This window comes from Eublepharis macularius, chromosome 18 (assembly GCF_028583425.1).
Source record: "Eublepharis macularius isolate TG4126 chromosome 18, MPM_Emac_v1.0, whole genome shotgun sequence".
Taxonomy (NCBI): Eukaryota; Metazoa; Chordata; class Lepidosauria; order Squamata; family Eublepharidae; genus Eublepharis; species Eublepharis macularius.
This window is the reverse complement of record NC_072807.1, coordinates 14,252,094-14,272,597: the sequence shown is the minus strand read 5'-3', so window position 1 is coordinate 14,272,597 and position 20,504 is coordinate 14,252,094. Positions and strand designations below refer to the sequence as shown.

Sequence of the window (20,504 nt, the reverse complement as noted above, 5' to 3'; positions counted from 1 at the left end):
GTCCAGAATGGAAGGGCAGCAGCTGTCCTGCTCTGCTCATGAGGCTGCACTGAACATCATTAGGTGCAATCCTAAATAGAGTTACGTCCTTCTGCAGAAGTAAGGGGGCTTAGAAGGCCTTAACTGTGCTCAGGATTGCACAGAAAGTCCCATGCTGCGTCTTCCTAGTGCCTTAGGGCCCAGTTGCTCTCCCTGACTCAGTTGCCCTTTTGCAGTACTGAGCAGAGATGCTTTCGTATTCTGAAACCAGGACTTTTTTTCAGCTGGAACGCGGGGGGACGGAGTTCCGGAGGCTCTTGAAAATGGTCACATGGCTAGTGGCCCCGCCCCCTGACCTCCAGACAGAGGGGAGTTTAGATTGCCCTCTGCACCACTCGGCATGGACCAGGGCCACCAGCCATGTGACCATTTTCACCCAGGGCGGAAATGGATAAGCTAACTTCATTAATGAAAGGGCAAATGGAGGAAGACTTTTTTGTGCCATGGACTCCCTTCTACAAATGGATTAAAGATAAATATAGAGAGACTAAAACATAGTAAGGCAATATGATATGAAATATCAAAAATCACAGTCAACTATGTATTAGGATAAAGTATGAGATGTGGAGAACTGGAATGTTGATATAAGCAAGCCTAATGAATTCTGTGTGTATTTTTCCCCTCTCTTTCCTCTTGCTTCCCTCTCTCACTCTTTTTTCTCCTTTTTTCTTATTTTCTATTTGTATGGAGAATCAATAAAACATTTATAAAAATAAACTTTTAAAAACTCCCCCCTTGTTCCAGCTGACCCAAAGTGACATCATTGGCCTTGGGAGCATCCGTGCACTTTGCGCATGCATATGTGGTACCAGGGGCACCACCTCCCGCCAAGAGTTGCCCCCTGTTGGGTGTCAACTCCAGTCCGTTTGGCCTGACTCTGCTCTTCTGAAAGCTCCTGGCAACTTCTAGGGCCTATCCAGCGTCTTCAGGGATTGGCAGAGGGCCGTGGGATCTGCCGCCTTAGGGCTTCCTTCCTTTGATCCTGGCTAATCCAGCCCGAGGGGTGACATGGTCTTGTCTTCTGCAGTAGCCCTTGGTCGGGCCTGGAGAACGAGCCCAAGGGCAAGCAGGTCCATGCCACCCCACCTCTTGTCCTTAGCAGTGGTAGCTCTTAACGGAGGTATTCGGGCACCCCAAGCAAGGTGCACCCCTCCCCTTATGGGGCTGCACCACCACTAGCCCCACAGGGCCTTGGCTTGGACCCAGCTGGAGTTGCTGCGACAGGTCTCTCTCCTGCCCTCCTTCCGTGCCTGCCGTGTTGTCCCCCCCCGAGCAGTCACTTGGGGAGCTTGGCCAAATGACCGACCTCGGCTTGCGGTTTGCATTGCCTTTCTTGCAGCTATCGTTGAATGATGGCTGTCTCCCTCCCGTCACATGGCCGGGTGCGTGCTTGGCCCTCTCAAACACAAGGAGCCCCTTGGCATCATGCACACAAAGCAGCTTTTCAGCAAGCGTCCATCCTTCTCCTGCTCCGCTGGGAACCCTTTTCAGACGCTGAGCAACTGTCAGGCAGCGAGAAACCAAGACTGTTCTGCACAATGAGCTCCAGAGTGGCTCTGCTGCAGGGCAGCCAGCACATGCCCATCCTTTCTGCCAGGGAGGGCTGGTTCACAGAGCTGTTCTCAGGGCTGGGAATACTCTTAAGCCCCAAACGCACCTCGGGAGGTAGCTGTGAATTCCCTGCATTGTGCAGGGGGTTGGACTAGATGACCCTCAGGATCTCTTCCAGCTCTGTGTTTCTACGTTTCTAAAACCCGGCATGGACATCCACATTGCTCCACCCCCAACTTATGCCCTCTGGATGGGAAAGCCCTGCCCCTGAACCCCTTGCTCCATGAAGGCTCTGCCAGTGTGGCCAGGGAGGGGGGTCCTGGGGACATGGCAGAGAGGAGTAGAATTTAGTCTCTCTCTATGCAAGACCTTTGACATGTGAAGAACACGTGTCAGGAGATGCAATGGTAGCTGGGAAGAGTAGTTTAAAAAGACAGAGATGGCAGCTGGGCAAAGGCTTTGCTCTACACTGGAGCTACGTGAAAGGACTGTGAAATGCCAGAAGGGAAACTTCAGCCCATTCTAACCTCTCCAGTTCCAAACCTGGCTCTGGAAGGCAGCTCCAGCCCATTTCCATTCCTCGCTGCCTGCTAATTGCTATCCCACACAGTTTTAGACTGGGGAGGTGATATTGACAGAGCCTTTGGGGAGACGAAGATGAAATTAACAAACCCTCTGAGCAGCGATCTCTGCCTGCTCTGTCTTTTAAAACTACGCTTCCCAGCTAACATGGCTTCTCCGTACACTTGACCAACACGCACCGAGGCACCTCGTGTAGAGAGACTCTTAGTTACACTCCTTTCCTGACTCTGTCAGGCGCCAATCTCGACTCATCATCAGCTGAGTGTTTCTCCTGCCAGAGAGCCAACTTACAGACTCTGGTTGAAAGCAAGGGCAAAATGCTTGGCCCCCCCTACCCCTCTGCAGCAGAAGGCAGGAATCCAGCAGGGTCTGGATCCAGTAATGGTAGAACATCAGAGCTGCCCAAGGTCAAGGTGGAGAGCACTCCGAGACCTCCTGGAGCAGAGCAATGCCAGCTGCTGGAGGCACTTGCTCACAGCTTTGCCACTGGAGTGCCAGCTACAGACTGGGGCAAAACATTGCATGCACTGTCTGTGTTCTTGACGGAGGGAAGGCTGATGGCGTGAGCTGCTTTGGCACCATGAGGGAGAAAAGCAAGGTATTGATATCTAAATATAAACTAAAAATTGCAGGTATCAGAGAAGGCCTTCTTAGTGGTTGCACCCATTCATGGAACTCCTTCCCAGGGGACGTTTGCCTGGCACCGTCATTGTTATATATTTCAGGAGCCACGTTGAAGTCTAATCTTGGGGGGTGAGAGGTTTTGTTTCTCTCCTGATGCCCTTTGGTTAATGGAAACTGTGCTGCTCTTGCCTCTTAATTTGTGTTGTTCTAATCGCTGCTGCTGCATTTTAGTATTAATTATTGTTATAGTTACGTCAGTACTAGATATCCCGGGTGTTGGTCTTTAAGGGGCTACAGGACCTGAGTCCTGCTCTTCCGCTGCAGACCGACGGGGCTGCCCACCTGACACATCAGGACTGTAACTTTTAAATTGTAATTTAATCGTGAGCTGCTTTGCATGTCCGCAGAGGTTGTTTGCAGGCTGTCATCCCCGGCCCTGGCTCTTTTGCTGGCTGGGTTTGGGTTCAGACCAATGCCTGGGGAGACCCTGTATAGTATAGTGGTTAGAGTGTTGGTCTCGGAGAAGGGAAGATACGAGTTCGAATCCCCACTGAGCTTTGAAACTCGCTGAGTGACTGTGGGCTTAGCCACTGTCTCAGCCGTGGAGGAAGAGAGAGCCACATCACCTTTCTTGGAGGCTGTGCTGTGACTGCCGTGTCTTCTGAAGAAGGGAAGGCAGCCACCAAAGATGGGGCAATGAGGACAATGGGATTCCCTCCCCACTGTGGTTATCAGTTGCTTTATCAAGGTGTAATTCTATGTATTGTTCTGTGTCAACTTGGAAGCTGCCTTCAGCATCTTTGCGGTGGCATCACGTGTAGCCCTTTCACTCATTGGGCTGTGGAGGCCCCTGACAAGAAGCGGGCAGAACGCTGTTCACAGCAGCCCATGGACATGGGGGGGGGGTTAGCAGCGGGGTCCAGGTGCCGTTGTCCTATGTTGATTGGTCCCAGACAAAAAGACTCTCCTCTTAAATTTCAAACATATAACAGCAATTTTATACTAAGATGTAAATGTGCAAAAGTGCCCTCAATCATAAATATACAAAATATTATTCCGATTACATATATCACAGCCAGTCCTTTCTAAACGCACAGATATTGTTACTAGTACCAATTTTTCAAAAATACAAGGCAACCAGAATCCACATTCTTAAATAAACACTTACATAACCAGTAAATCTGGAAATGAATACAAAACCAAATGTCCCAGTACACCAGTCTATATGACAGTATAGTCGTTACCAAAGTGACAATATGTTTCTACAGCAGTTCGTATACGTTAACTCTAGAAAGGACTGACTGTGATATATGTAATCGGAATAATATTTTGTATATTTATGATTGAGGGCACTTTTGCACATTTACATCTTAGTATAAAATTGCTGTTATATGTTTGAAATTTAAGAGGAGAGTCTTTTTGTCTGGGACCTTACCTTTTCTCCTTTGAGTGCCTCCTATTGCTTACCTGTGTTGACTGGGGCCTTCCCTACATGGGCTCATGCGCAAGCATTATCACAGGCAGGAGGAATTATTGCCATATTTTATCGGTCAGGTGGCATTACTATGGATGTTGTGGGAGCAGGCGGCACGGTAGGTTTTAAAGCGTTTGATATTATTTCAAACAGTTACTTCTGCTGTGACCAAAGCTTTCCCCCCCCAAAGGATATTACTATGCTGTTAATTTGTTGTTTTGAGTGCGCAGGAAGATTTCAGTGGGGTTACATGACTGTGAGCCCTGGTGTAGTGGCCGCCTAATTTTGGTTAAACTACTCATATTAGGGTTTCCGAGTCCCCACCAGTGGCACGCAAACTCCTTGGGGTTTGCCACTGATCCGCCAGCAACCAGCAGGAGGTGGCAAGCCCCCCAGAGGTTGCCCATCACCGGCAGGTATCCCAGGAGCTCACGCAGTGCACGCATTCCTGGAGGGTGTGACAACATCACTTCCTGAAGGCCTGCTCCTCTGCTTCCCTGGGGTCAGTTTTGGCCCCTGAATTAGCCCTGTGCAAAGCGTGGGAGCACACCTGCAGCCGGCGTGATGACGTCACTTCCCAGAAGTGATGTCATCACGCCCATGCCAGGAGCACATGCATGCGAAGAGAAACACAACCACGGCATGAGGTAAGTGCCGGGTCCCGCCCCTCCCGCTGGGAGGGTAAGGGGACCTGGCAACGCTAACTTACGTGCTTGAGATGAGTTTGCTTAAGTTGCGCTGGATGAAAAGTGACTGTTGTTTGAGAGGCTGCCAATGCAGTTCTAAGACTTCTGTCTCAGAGGGGTGTGAGTCATCTTAGGCCTGCCCATTAGCAGTGCAGCCTTATGCAGAGTTACTGTAGTCTCAGTCCGTTCAGACCGGCCCGACCACATTGGATCTCGGACGCACAACAATATCAGCCCTGGTTAGTACGTGACGGAGATCACCAAGGGAGTTCTGGGCTGCTCTGCAGAGGTGGGCATCGGCAAACCACATCTTGCCTTGAAAACGCTACAAGGTCGCCGTAAATCAGCTGTGGCTTGACAGCACCTTATGCGCACCCGAGCCCATTCAAATCAAGGAGCTTGGATTGGAACAGCTCTGTGCAGAATTGTACTTCCTTTTACTCCACTGGTCCCTCAGATTGCTGTGCCCATGTAAAAAAACCCACAAACCCCGTTGGATCAAAAATGGTCTGGACATAACACACCACGAGCAACCGTCTGTCCTTCAGTTACTTCTAACCCTCTGCAAAAAAACAACGTTTCCAAAGTTTGGTGTTCCTTAGACTTTGAATCGCTTTGGGAAGGGTGCTGATTGCCTCGGAGAGCTGCCTCTTGTTGGGGTAAGGCCAGAGCTCCCCCCACCCCAAACCTGCTCCTTCACATTCGATAGGCAGAGAAGTGATTTGATTGATTTGATTGATTAGATTTTTAGCCCGCCCTCCCCACAAGCAGGCTCAGGGCGGGTTACAGTCATAAATAAATTACAATGGATAAAAACAATAAAATAACTTCTCAGTACAAACATGAATTTCAGTATTCCAGATGGGGCACCCTTCCCCGTTTCCCTGCCCACCATATACCAAGGAAGAAAAGGGTGGAGGCGTGGTTTGGTGAAACTCTTAACTCCCCAAGCATAGCATGAAGGGGGGCGTAGATGAACCATACACCGCCCCCATTGGTAGGAGACCAGCAGGGAGGCTAATTAGATGGATCCCGTGCTGGCCTCAACCATATGCCTGGCAGAACGTCTCTGTCTTGCAGGCCTGTCGAAAAGATACAAGATCTTGGCGGGCCCAAATGTCTTCCGACAGAGAGTTCCAAAGGTTGGGGCCAGGACAGAAAATGCCCTGGCCCTGCGTGATGCCAGCCAAGCCTCCCTGGGGCCAGGGACCACCAGTAGGTGTTTGCCTGCAGACCTAAGAGCCCTCGGAGGTACATACAGGAAGAGGCGGTCCCTCAGGTATGTTGGTCCCAGTCCATTTAGGGCTTTATAGGTCAGAACCAAAACCTTGAACCTGATCCGGAATTCCACGGGGAGCCAATGCAGCTGCCGCAGAGTTGGAGTCACATGTGCCCTGGAAGAAATTCCTGTCAGGACACGAGCAGCAGCATTTTGGACCCACCGCAGTTTCTGGATCAGACCCAAGGGAAGCCCTGCGTAGAGCGAGTTACAGTAATCTAATCTGGAGGTGACCATTGCATGGATCACTGTCGTTAGGTCATGGGTTGAGAGAGAGGGGGCAAGCTGCCTGGCTTGCCGAAGATGGGAAAAGGCAGTGTATTATAATTCTCTGGATATGAACTGAAGATTCTTCGCTCACATTTAGCACCTGCCCACCAACTTTTGCTCCAAAAGCCAGGTTGGAGACCATTTATTTGGAAATTTGATGATGGTTTTATTAACTTGTCAACATGAACACTTGGTTCACCACCAGCCTAGAAACTGCACCGAAGCAGTCAGGCTGGAAGTTCCTGATACCTTCTGCTCTGGTTGAGATGATGAATAGAAGCGGCAGAGGCCCACTGTGCAATTTTCACTAATGGTTCCCGGCCTGACAGCTATTTATGTCGGAATTACTTTCCCACCTGTTTGAAAGGCAAGTGGGTGGCAGCGCGTAATTATAATGCCGAAAGTAGAAGCTGAAAAGCTGTCTCTCCCCTGGGATAATAATGTGGTGGGATGGAGAGTGATTTCTGTCTGCTGAGAGGCAGATCCAACGCCACGGGTGCCTGCCCTTCAGTTCCCTGCCAATAAGCCTGATTCATCTAATGTGACATTTTCCTGCAAAAATGGCAATTGACTAGGTAGGGTGGGGCCCAGCGTAAGCCTGTTCTGAGCAGCCAGTGAATACCTTTTCCCTCCATCCCACTTCTGAATAATTCCACAGAGGCCTGGAGAGGCTTAACAACCCAAATCAGTCTTCTATCTTGGATTTTTATTTGGCATGTTCTATATGATAATTTCAGGTTTGGGCAATACTAAAAGCCGTTTAATCAGACACTTCTATGTTACTGTTGCTCAGATTTCAGGATCTGGGAGAGACAGGTTTTTGAATCTCCACTCTGCCGTAGAAGTTCTTCAGTCTTGGGCCAGTAGAAAAGAGCAAGAGTTCAGTAGCACCTATAAGACTAACAAAATTTGTGGTAGGGTATGAGCTTTTGTGAATTACAGGCTCACTTTCTGAAGAAGTGAGCTGTGACTCAGGAAAGCTCACATCCTACCACTAATTTTGTTAAGTCTTATGGGTGCTACTGGATTCTTGCTCTTTTCTACTGCTACAGACAGACTAACACGGCTACCTATCCTGAGTCTTGGGCTAGTCTCTCTCATCCCAACCTTGCTCACAGGTTTGTTGTGAAGATAAAATGGAGGGGAGAACAATGCTGAAACTGTTTTGGGTCCCCCTTGGGGTAGAAAAGTGGGGTATAAATATCTAAAATAAAGAAAGCCTGCTACTGAAAACAGGAGGTATAGGCTGGTCCTAAAATATGGCTTGCAAACGCTGCCAGCATTCACAGTGCAATCCTAAGAAGAGTTACTCCAGTCTAAGCCCATTGAAATCAGTGGACATAGACTGGTGTAACTCTGCTTAGGATTGCACTGTTAGGCTCTGGGTTGCTATTGCTAAGCTGTTGAAACTGTTAACCTGGAGACGGGTAAGAAACTCCATGAAAAATCGTATGTCTGTGAGTGCTAGCTAGCACTTCTGTTTATTGGCCCTTCAGGGCTCTTGTTTTAGCCATCATGTGAAACCGGACGCTAGTCTAGATTGACTAGTCAGATCCAGTAGAGCTGTTCTGTGTTCTAACTCTTATTTAACCAGGTACCAATTTTTCTTGCCTGTGCGCAGGTTTCTTTTTGGCTCACTTAGCATGCTTTAAGTGGAAGCATTGATTGGTCCTAATGTGTGTGTATTTGGGGGCTGTATTTGGAAGATCTCTCTTCCTTACTGGAACACAGAACAAAGAGAAAAGTCTTGAGAACATTCGTCTTCCTTCCATCCAAATGACTTTCTGCTTTTCTGTGGTATCCCATCATTGTAAGAAAGAAGTCAGGAAATGATACCCAACTGAATTTATGGAGGTTTTCTGTGGGTGTTCTGAGAAGCCGTCTTGATATTTACAAGCGGGGCTCTGCGTTCCAACGGGACCCTAAGCGATTGTATTGGATTTCGTTGGTTCAACGCCTTTTCACAAGACGCACCATGTTGTTTCTAGCTGTGCTGATGGAGAAGAAAGCTGCCGCTGCTGAAAGTGCTCTTTCTCAACTATGTCTGGTGTGCAGAATCAGCTGCTAGGTAGAGTCGCCTGATGTGGCCGCATGGATCTATGCTGCCGTAATACTGAGGCCGGATTACTACGATGTTCCATGTATGCGTGGCTTCCCTTAAAGATAACCCAGAAGCATCGGCCATCCCACAGCACCTCACCTTTTCACTAAGACACAGCATTTTTGAGGTTCTGTCAATTTCACCTCCCCTTCTAAGTGGCGAAGAGGAGCAGGGATCTCCCTGGCTCCCCTAGAGAGGGGAAATTGACAAAGCCTTCCGATCTCTTTTAAAACTCAGCTTCCCCGACTCCCTTCACGTTTTCCTCCTCTCTTGTAGCTTAGCTCTGAGAAGACAGTTGTAGCGTTATTCAGTGGTGAGAGGCTGAAGAATTTCTCCCGCTGAACTTTCCTCGGCTGTGAGTTTCCATTAAGGCTAAGGATCAGAAACTGTTGGCAATAGGCAGGAGATTTGCACTTGGGGTGGGCAGATGGCACAGCCCAACCCTGGGCAGATTTCACAGTTGGTCTCTGGCCGTTTGGCTGGTTGAAGGACTGGCTTAATCCAGCTGGAGCCATGGACCAACATTGGCAACGGGGTGAGATGGGCATATTTGAGCCGCCAGAAACAAGGCACAGACTTGACCTGTCCCTGCAGCTCTTTCTTTCTGTTGATGGCCCACTGCAAATTTGACTCACGTGAGTCGTTCCCCTTCGTCCCTGCTCATTGGTTTAACAGGCAATCAATACGCCAAAGGCCACACGCAGACAGTATTGATCTCCCCTCCTGATGGAAAATGACTTTGCTTCAACCGCAGGATGCCCTCCAAATCTGAATTCTCAGTTCCAGACTCCAAAGTATTTCCGTGGGCCTTGCAGCCTCGGAGAGAAGCCAGACAGCAGCAAATCTCTCTTTCTAGCATGCTGAGCCTCTCTTTTTCCTTTGCCGTGGCAGGAAGGCCTAGCCATGCTCTGGGCTGCCCTTGCTGGAAAGCCGGAGGCCTCGAACAATGAATAATTTAGGCCTTATCGATTCGTAGAGTGCTCTTTTGGAGGATACAGCGTCCTCTGTGGGGAGGAAGCAGCTGTCCCATGTCCAGCTCTCGGTATCTGAAAGGTTTCTGTGGAGGGCTGCCTGAAAGGAGAGTTCGGCCCAGAAATCTCTGCAGCTCCTCCCCAAGCTAAATGGCGCAGTTTGGGGGCCTCATCCAAGCCGCAGTTCCCACCGCCTCATTTGTGTCTGGCTTGGTTTTGGGTGTATGTCCCCGGCAGTGGCTCGTAACTACCTTTTTAAACGGATAATCAGAGTCTTTCAAAAATTACATTAAAACAAGAAATCTACAAGTGCAGCTTTGCCCCAGGAAAGTGCTGCTATAACAGGGAATGCTACAGAAGATCCCCGGTTCAGTCCCCGGCAGCGTCTCTAGTTAAAGGGGTCCAGTAGGAGGTGATGAGAAAGACCTTGGCCTGAGACTGCCGGTCACGGTGGATGAGACTGACCTTGATGAGCCACTGGTTTTATCCATTTTATTTATTTATGCCATTTACAGCCCACGTTTCTCACTGAGACTCCAGGTGGATTACATAGAACGAAATTAGCACAGTCAGTATCAAGGACATTTCAATAAACGATGCCATAGGGTAAATAAATGCAAGTTTACAAAGACGTAGCATTAGCAAGAATCCAATGCAGAACTGAAGAAATGCTGAAACGGAACATAAGCAATTCTAGGACTGATGTTAAACAACACAGAACTACCTAGTAGGGTCATACTTAAAGCAATAGATAGTACGTAAGGCCACATAGTGGTCAAGTCTATGGTCCTTAACTCCTTAGTGAAGGACCTCTTTGAGATCATCTCCCTGCAATACAGCCCTCCTATCTGTTTGGAACAATTCAGTTTTGCATCGTTTGCAGAAGGCCAGGAAAGTGGGGGCTCTCCGGACTTCCTCAGGCAAGCCATTCCAGAGCGCAGGGGCCACCACAGAGAATGCACATGTACAGGCGGCTGTTGATTTCACCCATGTGCAGGGTGGCACCTGCAGGAGACCAAGGGCGATGTGGTTTTTCTGCTGAATTTGTTGTACGGCTCTTAAAAGCACAACTGATCCTCGGATTCAGACTTCTGTGAGGGGTGTTAGAAATGGGGAGCCTTGGAGGTGAGCTGCAAATGGAAAATCTTCTGTGTGCAGTTGCCGGAAAGAAAAGTTTTATGATCCTGTCTAAGTTATATGCCCTCTGCCCAAAGCAAAATCCAACTGAACTGAATGAAGATTTTAGAGCCCGGTTGGAGGCGAGTTTTGAGCAAATGGCAATATGAAAATGACAGCAGTGTCCCTAAGAGGTGAGAGGCGAAAGTCTGAGCGCTGAAGGGAGAATGTGGGGACCTGGAACGGTATCAAGCCTGAGAGCAAGATGGGACTCCAGTGCCTCGACAGGAAGAAGCTGGACCGTGACTTCGATGTCTGATTTTTACAGGGAAAGGGATGAAGGTGACTGGGCGGGGCTTCAGCCTGCCTTGGAGTCTTTCCTGGGATCGAATGGAGGACTATAAAGCAGGTCCAACCAACTCAGAAGGGCTGCCCAGCCTAGCGTTTTATTCCGCAGCAGCCAACATTCAGGAACGTTTATTCTAGGGAATTTGTTCAGATGACATCTTTGTCCCGCTACTATCCAACGGGTCTGTCCTCCCTACATTCTCTTTGATTATTCTCCTTTTCCTGCCACCTGATGCATCCCTCTTTTTTCCTGCTGAAAAGTGGAAGGCGCATGGGATCAAATCCACTGGGACCTTCCCATTATCTCCAGAGGCTGCATGCCAAAGGTCTGCCTTTGGACTGGTGTTGGCCTCAGCCAATGGAAGAGATGAAGGCAGAGGCAGTTGCTAGGGGGGTGGTGGTGGTGGGAAACTAGTCCTTGCTATTACTTGCAGGGAGTGTCCTGTTATGGCATCTGGAGAGAGGGGCTAGAGACAGGGAAAAACCAGGAGCAGTTCTTCCTCTGGGAACTCAGAGCCATAAGAAAGGAAACGCTTTTTCAATAAGCGTGGCGTGTTCCCTGTCGCCTCTGTTATCCAGGAGGCAGAAATACTCTGTAGTCAAACGCAAAATCCATGCCAGCATTTCCGTGCTTGCAAGAAGACCGAGTGTGTGAAAGGATCAGCCAAGGGGGAGGGAGAATTGGAAATTCCCCCTACGTCCCTTAATTAACATTCCTGAGACTTGAGGTGTTCCCCCGGAGACAAAGCACTCTGGCCTTTTTGTCCAGGCGGAAACAAGGAAGGACCTTAGAAAGCAATCGAGAAAACAATCAAGATAAAAGGGAAGTTGAAAGTGCAGAACTCTGGCAAGGGAGTTGTCAACTCCTACAAAGCGGAGCCTGAACCAAATGCCAGAAAGGGATGTTTGCCTCACCCCGAAACTTGAGTGGACCCTATCTGGCAGCCATGAAATGCACCCGACAGAATATTATCACACGTGCATTCTTTAATATCAGCAACTCCAAAGATCTTGCAGGAGAACAAAAAAATATAATTCTTAAAACATTGTTAATTAGCCATTCATTAAGAATCGCTAGAAACCTGCTGAGAAGGATGTAGGGGAAAGCACTGCTTAAAAAGAAACAGACCCTCCAAGAGAGAAGAACACCAGGTTGGTTTGGATTGTGAGAGCTCAACAATTGCTGCTCTCTCGCCTTCCCGTTGTTCAGTATTTCTTTCAGTGCCTAGAATTGGGAGATCCACTCCACTCTGAGTCCTTCACGAGAAACATGAGCTAGAAACATTTGAAATAAATGCCAGACCTGCGTGCCTTGAAGGGCTTTATAACAGCCAGAAGTTTGGCAGGCATTGTTTATCCCGTTGTCGCAGGACTTGACAGAAGTGGGCTTTCTAGACTCGGGGAGATCTCACAAGACCCGGGATTGGATACTGTGGATCCAGAATGGATGGTGGCACTTTTCCCCGCTGTGAGGAGCCTTCCATTGGTGCAAGAGTACCTGTTAAGTCAGTGAAATACTCCTTGCCCAAAAGTGCTGCCACCGTTTTTGAATGGTTCTGTAGAATTCAGCCTGTTCTCCACAACATGCAGTTGCTGGCAAGTCCCAGAGGTACTGCAGTTTTCTGTGTGTCCTTTGAGGAGGGGAGCAGTCCCTACGTGGAGAGCCACTTAACAGAATTGTCTGCGTACCAGGCATTTCTAGTCTCGCAAAACACTAACCAAATGGTTTTCTCAGCCACTTCCAATTGGGCTGGGCAGATTTTGTTTGGCCCTCAAACTTGTTTTCAGTGGGTTGGTCAGCTCAGAACCACTTGGAAGGAGTTCCCGTGTCTGCGGGGCAGGATGGTGGCTGAATGTTTCGGGCAAGAAGATGAAACATGCAAAGGGCTCTGGCTTTGATAGGCAAACGTCACCATAGGTATCAGGTGTCCAAATCGGCATCCTGAATCTTATGGGGAGTTAAGTCATAGCTGATATTTGGTGTCCCCTGGTGGGGTTTTTATGGCAAGAGACTAACAGAGGTGGTTTGCCATTGCCTGCCTCTGCAACCTTGGTCTCCGTTGGAGGTCTCCCATCCAATTACTAACCAAGGCCAACCCTGCTTAGCTTCTGAGATCTGACGGGATCACCAGGGCTATCCAGGGCAGGGCCCTGACTCTTATGTCAGCTATAAAACATTGAACTGGCTTCTAGTTTTTACAACTCTGGCCTAAGCCAGATGGATCCTCCTTGTAATATTGAGATCTGCCTTGAGAAGCTGGAGGAAGTCAGGGTGGGACTTGCAGCAGTCAGAGATGGGGGGCGGGGTTGATTGGTCCCTACTAATGTTTTAGGAGGAAGAAACCATGCAAAAGAAATAAATGCATCTTTGTGTCATATGCAGGGCCTTTTTTCAGCTGGAACGCGGGGGAACGGAGTTCCGGAACCTCTTGAAAATGGTCACATGGCTGGTGGCCCCGCCCCCTGATCTCCAGACAGAGGGGAGTTGAGATTGACCTCCGCGCCTGGAGATCAGGGGACGGGGCCACCAGCCATGTGACCATTTTTGCTGAGGGCGATTTAAACTTTTAAAAACTCCCCCTTGTTCCAGCTGACCCAAAGTAACGTCATTGGCCCTGGGAGCATGTGTGCACTTTGCGCGCGCACAGGTGGTACCAGGGGCACCACCTCCTGCCAAGAGTTGCCCCCTGTGCTGGCAACCCACCGAGTTCCACCACCTCTTTTCTCAGAAAAAAAGCCCTGCTCATATGCACAATTTGTTCAGGTTACAGAGTTTGAGCTTTTCTGGGCTTGGTTTATATATGTACATGAGTGCCATCAAGTGAGGAGAAGAGGGGGTTTGCCTTTGCCTTCCTTTGCAGAGCACCCCCAGTCCTCCTCAGAAGTTTCCATCCAAATTCTGATCCTGGCTGACCCTGTTTAGAGAGATCAGGGTATACCATGCTGCCTTCCCATCTGGGGCTTGGTTTAGGGATTTCTAAAAGGAAGCAAACATGCAGCCTTCGACTGTAAACAGCCCAGATTCCTGGGGGATTTGCCAGCTACAGGGGAGGGGGGATAATCTGGATTTCTGCCTCGCAGGGTTCCGACTGGGTGTTAATATTTCTTGTTTACTAGAGTGAGAATAGCTCAGAAATGAGTCCAAGCAATAGATCTTTTCCACACTTGGCCTCTGGTGACCCACTGCTGACCACTGACTTAGACTTTAATTGACGGGCTCTTTTGTGTCAAGTGAGGGCAAACTTCTGTCTGCCTCGCTCTCTCCCGGAATGATCTTGGTTCCATGTGCCAGATCTGGAACATGTTTGCAACTTTGCCAGACGGGAAGGTCCTGGATAGATCTCTCTTCTGCTCTCAGAAGTCTCAGGACTTGGATTCTCCTCGGGCAGAATTGGGGATATTTTTAAGCTAGAAAACCCCTTTTGTTGGACATGGGAAGAAGAGCGCTGATGCTTTTTAAAAAAAATACTTGGGAGAGCCCATTTTAGTGGGTGTCATTTGCCATGTTTGTGGGCGGGGGTTGAGGAAAAGCTGCGTTTGCTGAAATACCGCCCTGCTGGGTCAACCACAAAAGGGCTGGGGGCCCAGCTGTTCTCCTGTGCGTCTGAGCCAGCCTTTTGGGAGTTGGCAGCCGACTGGACTGCAGAGATTTCGTGAGTCACACCATATGGGTTGGCTCTATAATAAGTTGGGCTGTTTGGCTCTGCCAGTTTCACAGGCAGGGCAGACTGTGAGCCAGCTCTGCCTTGAGAAATTCCTGGGAATTTGTAGGCAGTGCCCAGGGCGGCAATGGGATGCCACTCTAGGACTTCCATTTTCCCTTGACTCTGTGGTATACCATGAGCCTGGAGTCAGCAAATCCCTGTGATGTGGAACCATGGTTTCCATTGGTCTAGGATCACTGGCGTTCAGTTAGCCTTCCCCGAGCAGAAATGATTTATAATGGTACTCATTTGAATAATAAATACTGTAATCTTTTTGAATGGGCTGTGCTTCTACCAATTGTTAATTCAGCTAAATCTTCCATTGTTGCCTCATCAGCAAAATGAAAAATTAATGAAAGAGCAAAATCCAAGTATATTTTCTTTTCATGCAAGCCCAAGGATGGTGGAGAAATCAATAGCTACTTTTCTGCATTTGCAGAGCAATGAATATTCTGTTACGATATATTTATTCATATGTTTTATTTACGTTATTTATAGTCCACCTTTCTCAGTGAGACTCAAGGGTTGGGTCTGTCAGGGCCGAGCTATAGAAGTGGGGGTGGAAAGAGTGCAGAGCGGGGAGACCTGCAAATCCATTAGCCTGGAATGTTTAGAGTCTCTCTACATGAGACACCTTACATGGGGACACTCAAGTGAAGGGAGACACAATGTTATCTAGGAAGTATAATTTTAAAAGATAGACCTGAAGGCTCTGTCAATTTCACCTCTCTACAGGAGGGTAGTTTAAAAAGACAGAGCCAGTGAAGATCTCACCTCAGAGGGTTTGTTAATTTCATCTTTGCCTGTCCAAAGGCTCTGTCAATTTCACCTCCCCTCTACCCTCCTGTAGAGAGGTGAAATTGACAGAGCCTTTGGCTTCCCAACTAACATTACGTCTCCCTACGCTTGAGCGTCCCCGTGTAAGATGTCTTGTGTAGAGAAACTCTGAATTTATGTTGTTTCAGGAGCAAAACAGATTCTTTTTTTTTCTTCCATGACTTATGAGATTATGGAATTCATGGCTAGTGGATGTATTAATAGCCATGCGTACAGATGGCTTTAAAAGGGGGGGGGGGTGGTCAGATTAAAGGAGGAGAGGTCCTAGCCAGTGGCTTCTAGCCATGGTGTGTAAAGGGAAAGATTGTGTGTCTCGCTTCTTACTGCCGTCGCTTCTGAATGCTTTTGGTGAGCATCACTCAGGGCTGCCAATTCCAGACCAGGAAATTAGTGGAGATTTGGGAGTGAAGGGCAGATTTGGGGAGGAACCTCAGCAGGGTATAATGCCAAACATCCAGGGCCCATTTTGAGGGGGAACATGCAGGAATGCAGTTCCAGCAGTTCCCCAAAGAGGTCACATGTCAGGTGGCCCCGCCCACCTGACCCTCGGCCATTTTGGGCCCATTTCAGCCTGGATTGGGGCCAAAACAGCCCGGATCGGGCCTCTGACAGGTGGTGGATCACTCTCCCACTCAGCAGTGGTCCGATCCTGACCATTTTGGGCCCCTTTTCGGCCATTTTCAGCCCCCTTTTTGCCATTTCGGGCCCAATTTTGGCCCTGAATGGCCAGAATTGGGTCCAAAACAGCCAGGATAGGTGATGTCAGGGGGTGTGGCATATGCAAATCAGTTATGCTAATGACACACTTCCGGTGATGTCAAGGGGCGTAACATATGTTAATGAGTTAGGCTAATGAGTTCCTCCAGCTCTTTTTCTACGAAATGACCCCTGCAAACATCCCACCTTCCAAAGCAGTCATTTTCTCCAGGAGAACTGATCCCTGTCATCCGGAGAACGGCTGTAATTCTGGGAGATTTGCAGGACCCACCTGGAGGTTGGCAACGCTAACAACACTGCCATCCCCAGGAGGAAAATGCAAAAACAACAGGAAGCCCAGTCTGTATACTTGAAAATGAGAAGAACCCAACTCTTCCAAAGTAAGGGACTCGGAGCGAAGTTCTCCTGAAAATCATCAAATGACTTGATATAAGGGGGCTGAGTTGCACACGTCACATTTCGCCTGTACAATACCAACGTGGAACCCAACGGAAGTTCTGTGCTCAGTCATAGTCCTAGAGGGTCCTTCCTTCCTCTTGTTTGTGGCATGCAGGGATGATGACTCACTCCCCCGCAACACACAAGCCCCCCCCCCCCGGCAATTGCTCCCTTGATGTGTGAGAGCTGCAGTCTCGAGACTCTCGCATGACACCAAGAGCCCCTTTTGCTCAGTGTGAACTTTCTTCCTCTTGGCTCCTCACTGAGCCATTCATCTGTGGAAGGAGACCCATGCAAAGACACTCCCCCCGCCCAGCCTGCGAATGGCTTCTGCGCCTGCTGTGACTGCCCTAGCAAGCAGTCCCATGCTAACTTGCATTTCCCAGGAATGAAAGGACTGGAGTTGTTTACAGGAAACACAAGAAGGATAAGGGGAGGTAGCCCCCTCCCTCCTTCCTTCTCTCCTTCCTTCCCTCCGACCCGTTTCCACCACCAGCCCTGCTGATTGCTGTGAAAATTCACATGGGTTTCTTATAGCTGGCGTCCGCTCTTTAGAATGGGAATATTGTAGAGAGTTTGGCTGGGTTGTGATCTCTCTCCCTGTCACTAAGCAATAGAGATTCAAAAGTAGGACGTTTGCAACTGTGGGATCTTAGCACAAGCAGCCAAAATGTGAAAAAAATGAGTGCAGTGGCTGACTTTATTGAGCAGGCCTCCGTTATCTCTGTATATCTGATACCGATTCCGCGTTGATCCATCTTTATGATCCACAAGGAAACTTACAGCAAGAACATGCATAGTAAAATAAAATACATTCCTGAAGGTAAAGACAACATAGCCAAGTCCCGGGGCATGTAGTTCCAGATGCCTTCTGAAGCAGGCTGCGTCTTCACCTGATGTCTGGACCCTTCCAGCGATGGGGCTCAGGGCAGGAAGGAGCCCCACAAAGCCGGTACGGCCACAGGAAAGGCCCATCTCCCATAGCTACTACACTTCCATTGGTGGGGAGAGGCAGGGCTTTAAACAATAATCTAAGGAGTCAGGAATTTCAGATATTCTGGTTCCTGACCATTTGGGATTTCAAGTGCAAAAACTTGGCACACTGAAGTGAGTGTGGAAACTAACCAGGTGCCTTAGAAGTTGACGTAAAATCAAAGTGCAGAATTCTGTGTGGCAAGCCCTATGCCGCTGTATTCTGGAGCAAGTTTTTGGAAGCCAGTTTGGCGCAGTGGTTAAGAGCAGCAGGACTCTAATCTGGAGAGCCAGGTCTGATTCCCCACCCCTCCGCTTGAAGCCAGCTGGGTGACCTTAGGCCAGTCACTTAAGAGCAGCAGGACTCTAATCTAGAGAACTGGGTCCGATTCCCCACCCCTCCACTTGAAGCCAGCTGGATGACCTTGGGTCAGTCACAGCTCTCTCAGAGTTCTCTCAGCCCCGCCCACCTTACAGGGTGATTGTCATGAGGATAATAATAGCACCCTTTGTAAACTGCTCTGAGTGGACTTTAAGTTGTCCTGGTGGTATATAATATTATTATTATCTGGCATTTTCTGCCTAGATCATTTTTTTAATATTTGTACATATGTTTACATGCTAGAGTGTTTTATATGTTATATCTGTATCATTGTAATGGCCATTGGCCACAAACAATAAATTTATCATTCATTCATTATTATTATAATAAAGTCGTGGCTTGGGGCAGGCACGTAGCCTCCTTTTAAGGGTGACATGGTGGATGCCTGCATCTTTGAAAGAGCAGTTTGGACCAATGTTTGGGTTTGGGATGTATGAGTGGGAATTCCCTGGACATCTCTCTCTTGATTGTACATCAAGCCATGTTTCTAAGGATGGCCTTTTCAGACATGGGTGCTGAGGTGCTGTTGTTCACTGGGGGCTGGATTGAACAACCCTCGAGGCCCCCCCTCAACTCTGAAAAGCAGTCTCTGAAAACAAGGGTGGGGGAGGTGGCATCTCCTCGACCTTTCTGACTGGCAGTACCAAAGTTAACAATTTTCAGAGCTGTTATCGTCAAACTCTGCAGTGGCCAGCACACGTCTCCACTCTTGTGGTCACTGAGGGCACCAGCAGGCCACGGAACAAATCTTTGCTGTTTATATTTTGTTTTATTTTGCTTCGTTAGGGCTATAGATCCAAGAAGCTCTAGCGTGTGCATGGTAGCCCTTTTCTCTCTGGCAGTGCCTTCTATACGTGAGTCAAGTGTGAATTTGGCCCCAGATTGAATGGGTGCCTTTCTTGGGTGTAGATCCAGAGGAGTTAGCCATGTTAGTCTATAGTTGCAAAATAGTAAAGAGTCCAGTAGCACCTTCAAGACTAACCCACTTTACCCTCTTACCCCCCATGCATCTGACGAAGAGAGCTGTGGTTCTCGTAATCTTACGCTACAATAAAGTTGGTTAGTCTTAAAGGTGCTACTAGACTACTACTTTTGGGGGTGTGTGGGGGGGCGGAGATTAAGTACACCTTGGTCTTCTGTCCCTTTGGGGGTCTTTAGCCTGGGGATGTCAGACTTTCTTTGCAGTAAAACATCGCTGAACGTCTCTGCCTGTTTGCTCTGCAGATGTCATGGCGGCCGCAGTATCGCAGCTCCAAGTTTCGAAATGTGTACGGCAAAGCGGCCAACCGAGAGCACTGCTTCGACGGGATCCCAATCACCAAGAACGTCCATGACAACCACTTCTGTGCAGTCAACACCAAATTCCTTGCCATAGTAACGGAAAGCGCTGGCGGGGGCTCCTTTCTTGTCATTCCGCTGGAACAAGTAAGTGGCTCTTTGTTTGGTCAGTTATTCTTGGGGCAAACTTTTGTTCCTCCCAGCTTGCCGGTCTTTTGGTTTGGGAGAAACCATCCTTGTTTTCTCAGCCGTTCTCCAACTGATGCGGACAGTAGCCCAGGCCAAGGATGTGAAAAATGGTATCAGTATAATGAAAATATAAACATCTGGCCTCCCCCCCTTCTCCTACAAATAACGGTGCAGACAGACATTTACCTCTGGGATTTCCTCAAAATGTATTAAAAATTAAACTCGAAAGTCTGGCTTGTACAGTGTTAACCACCAAGCCATTTAATTGCCCTTCGGCCACTGGGGTTCTGGGAGCATGCAAACCCACCCATCGGTGATGTTTGCAGTTTGCAATCTTTCTCGCATCTACCGGATGGGCCTGTGTGTGGCTACAGCTCTGGAGGATAGCCATAGCCAACAGAATGGGATGGGGGGGGGGGCTTAATTTTCTTTCCGAACATTTCAGTGCTTTGAATTCTTCCATCGCACACAGTCCCTACACGGGCAGTTGATAATCCAGAAAAGTAGAGCAAAATTGTCGTCAGATGAGCCATTCCAAAAGAAAAATCCACCCCCCCAAAAGACCACAACTCACTTAATACCTTTTTATTAGGATCAACCAAACGGCACGTAACAGTCGATAATCCAGCCATATCCAGCTCTAGATTTCCCCAAGGTGAGTTGGGGCCATATTGGGCTTCACGGTTCTCATTAGAGGACAAGTTGAGAGAACCGTAGAGTTCCTCGGCAATCAACGAGAAGCTCTCAAAACGAGCAGCCCCCTAATTAATAGGTTTCCATATTTAGCAGAAATAAATTAAAGTAACCTAGAAACTACTAAGGAGAGTAGATTAAACTCTCTCTCGTCTTTGCGATTATATCCTCACTGACTTTTGCTGGAACGACTTTCTTCCACCCTCCAGTACATCATATTCTCCAGGCATATGTTCCCATGCTGGCAGATCAG

The 20,504-nt window shown here is 48.6% G+C and overlaps 1 protein-coding gene across 1 annotated transcript in view; it reads left to right on the top strand.

Annotated features, from left to right (window-relative positions):
* The window catches only part of CORO2B (coronin 2B), an 85,522-nt gene that overhangs the window by 19,721 nt on the left and 45,297 nt on the right, over positions 1–20,504 (top strand). The window contains exon 2 of the mRNA XM_055002880.1: positions 19,316–19,516. Coding sequence (XP_054858855.1) covers positions 19,316–19,516 — 201 coding nt within the window. The remainder of the gene's footprint in view (positions 1–19,315; positions 19,517–20,504) is intronic.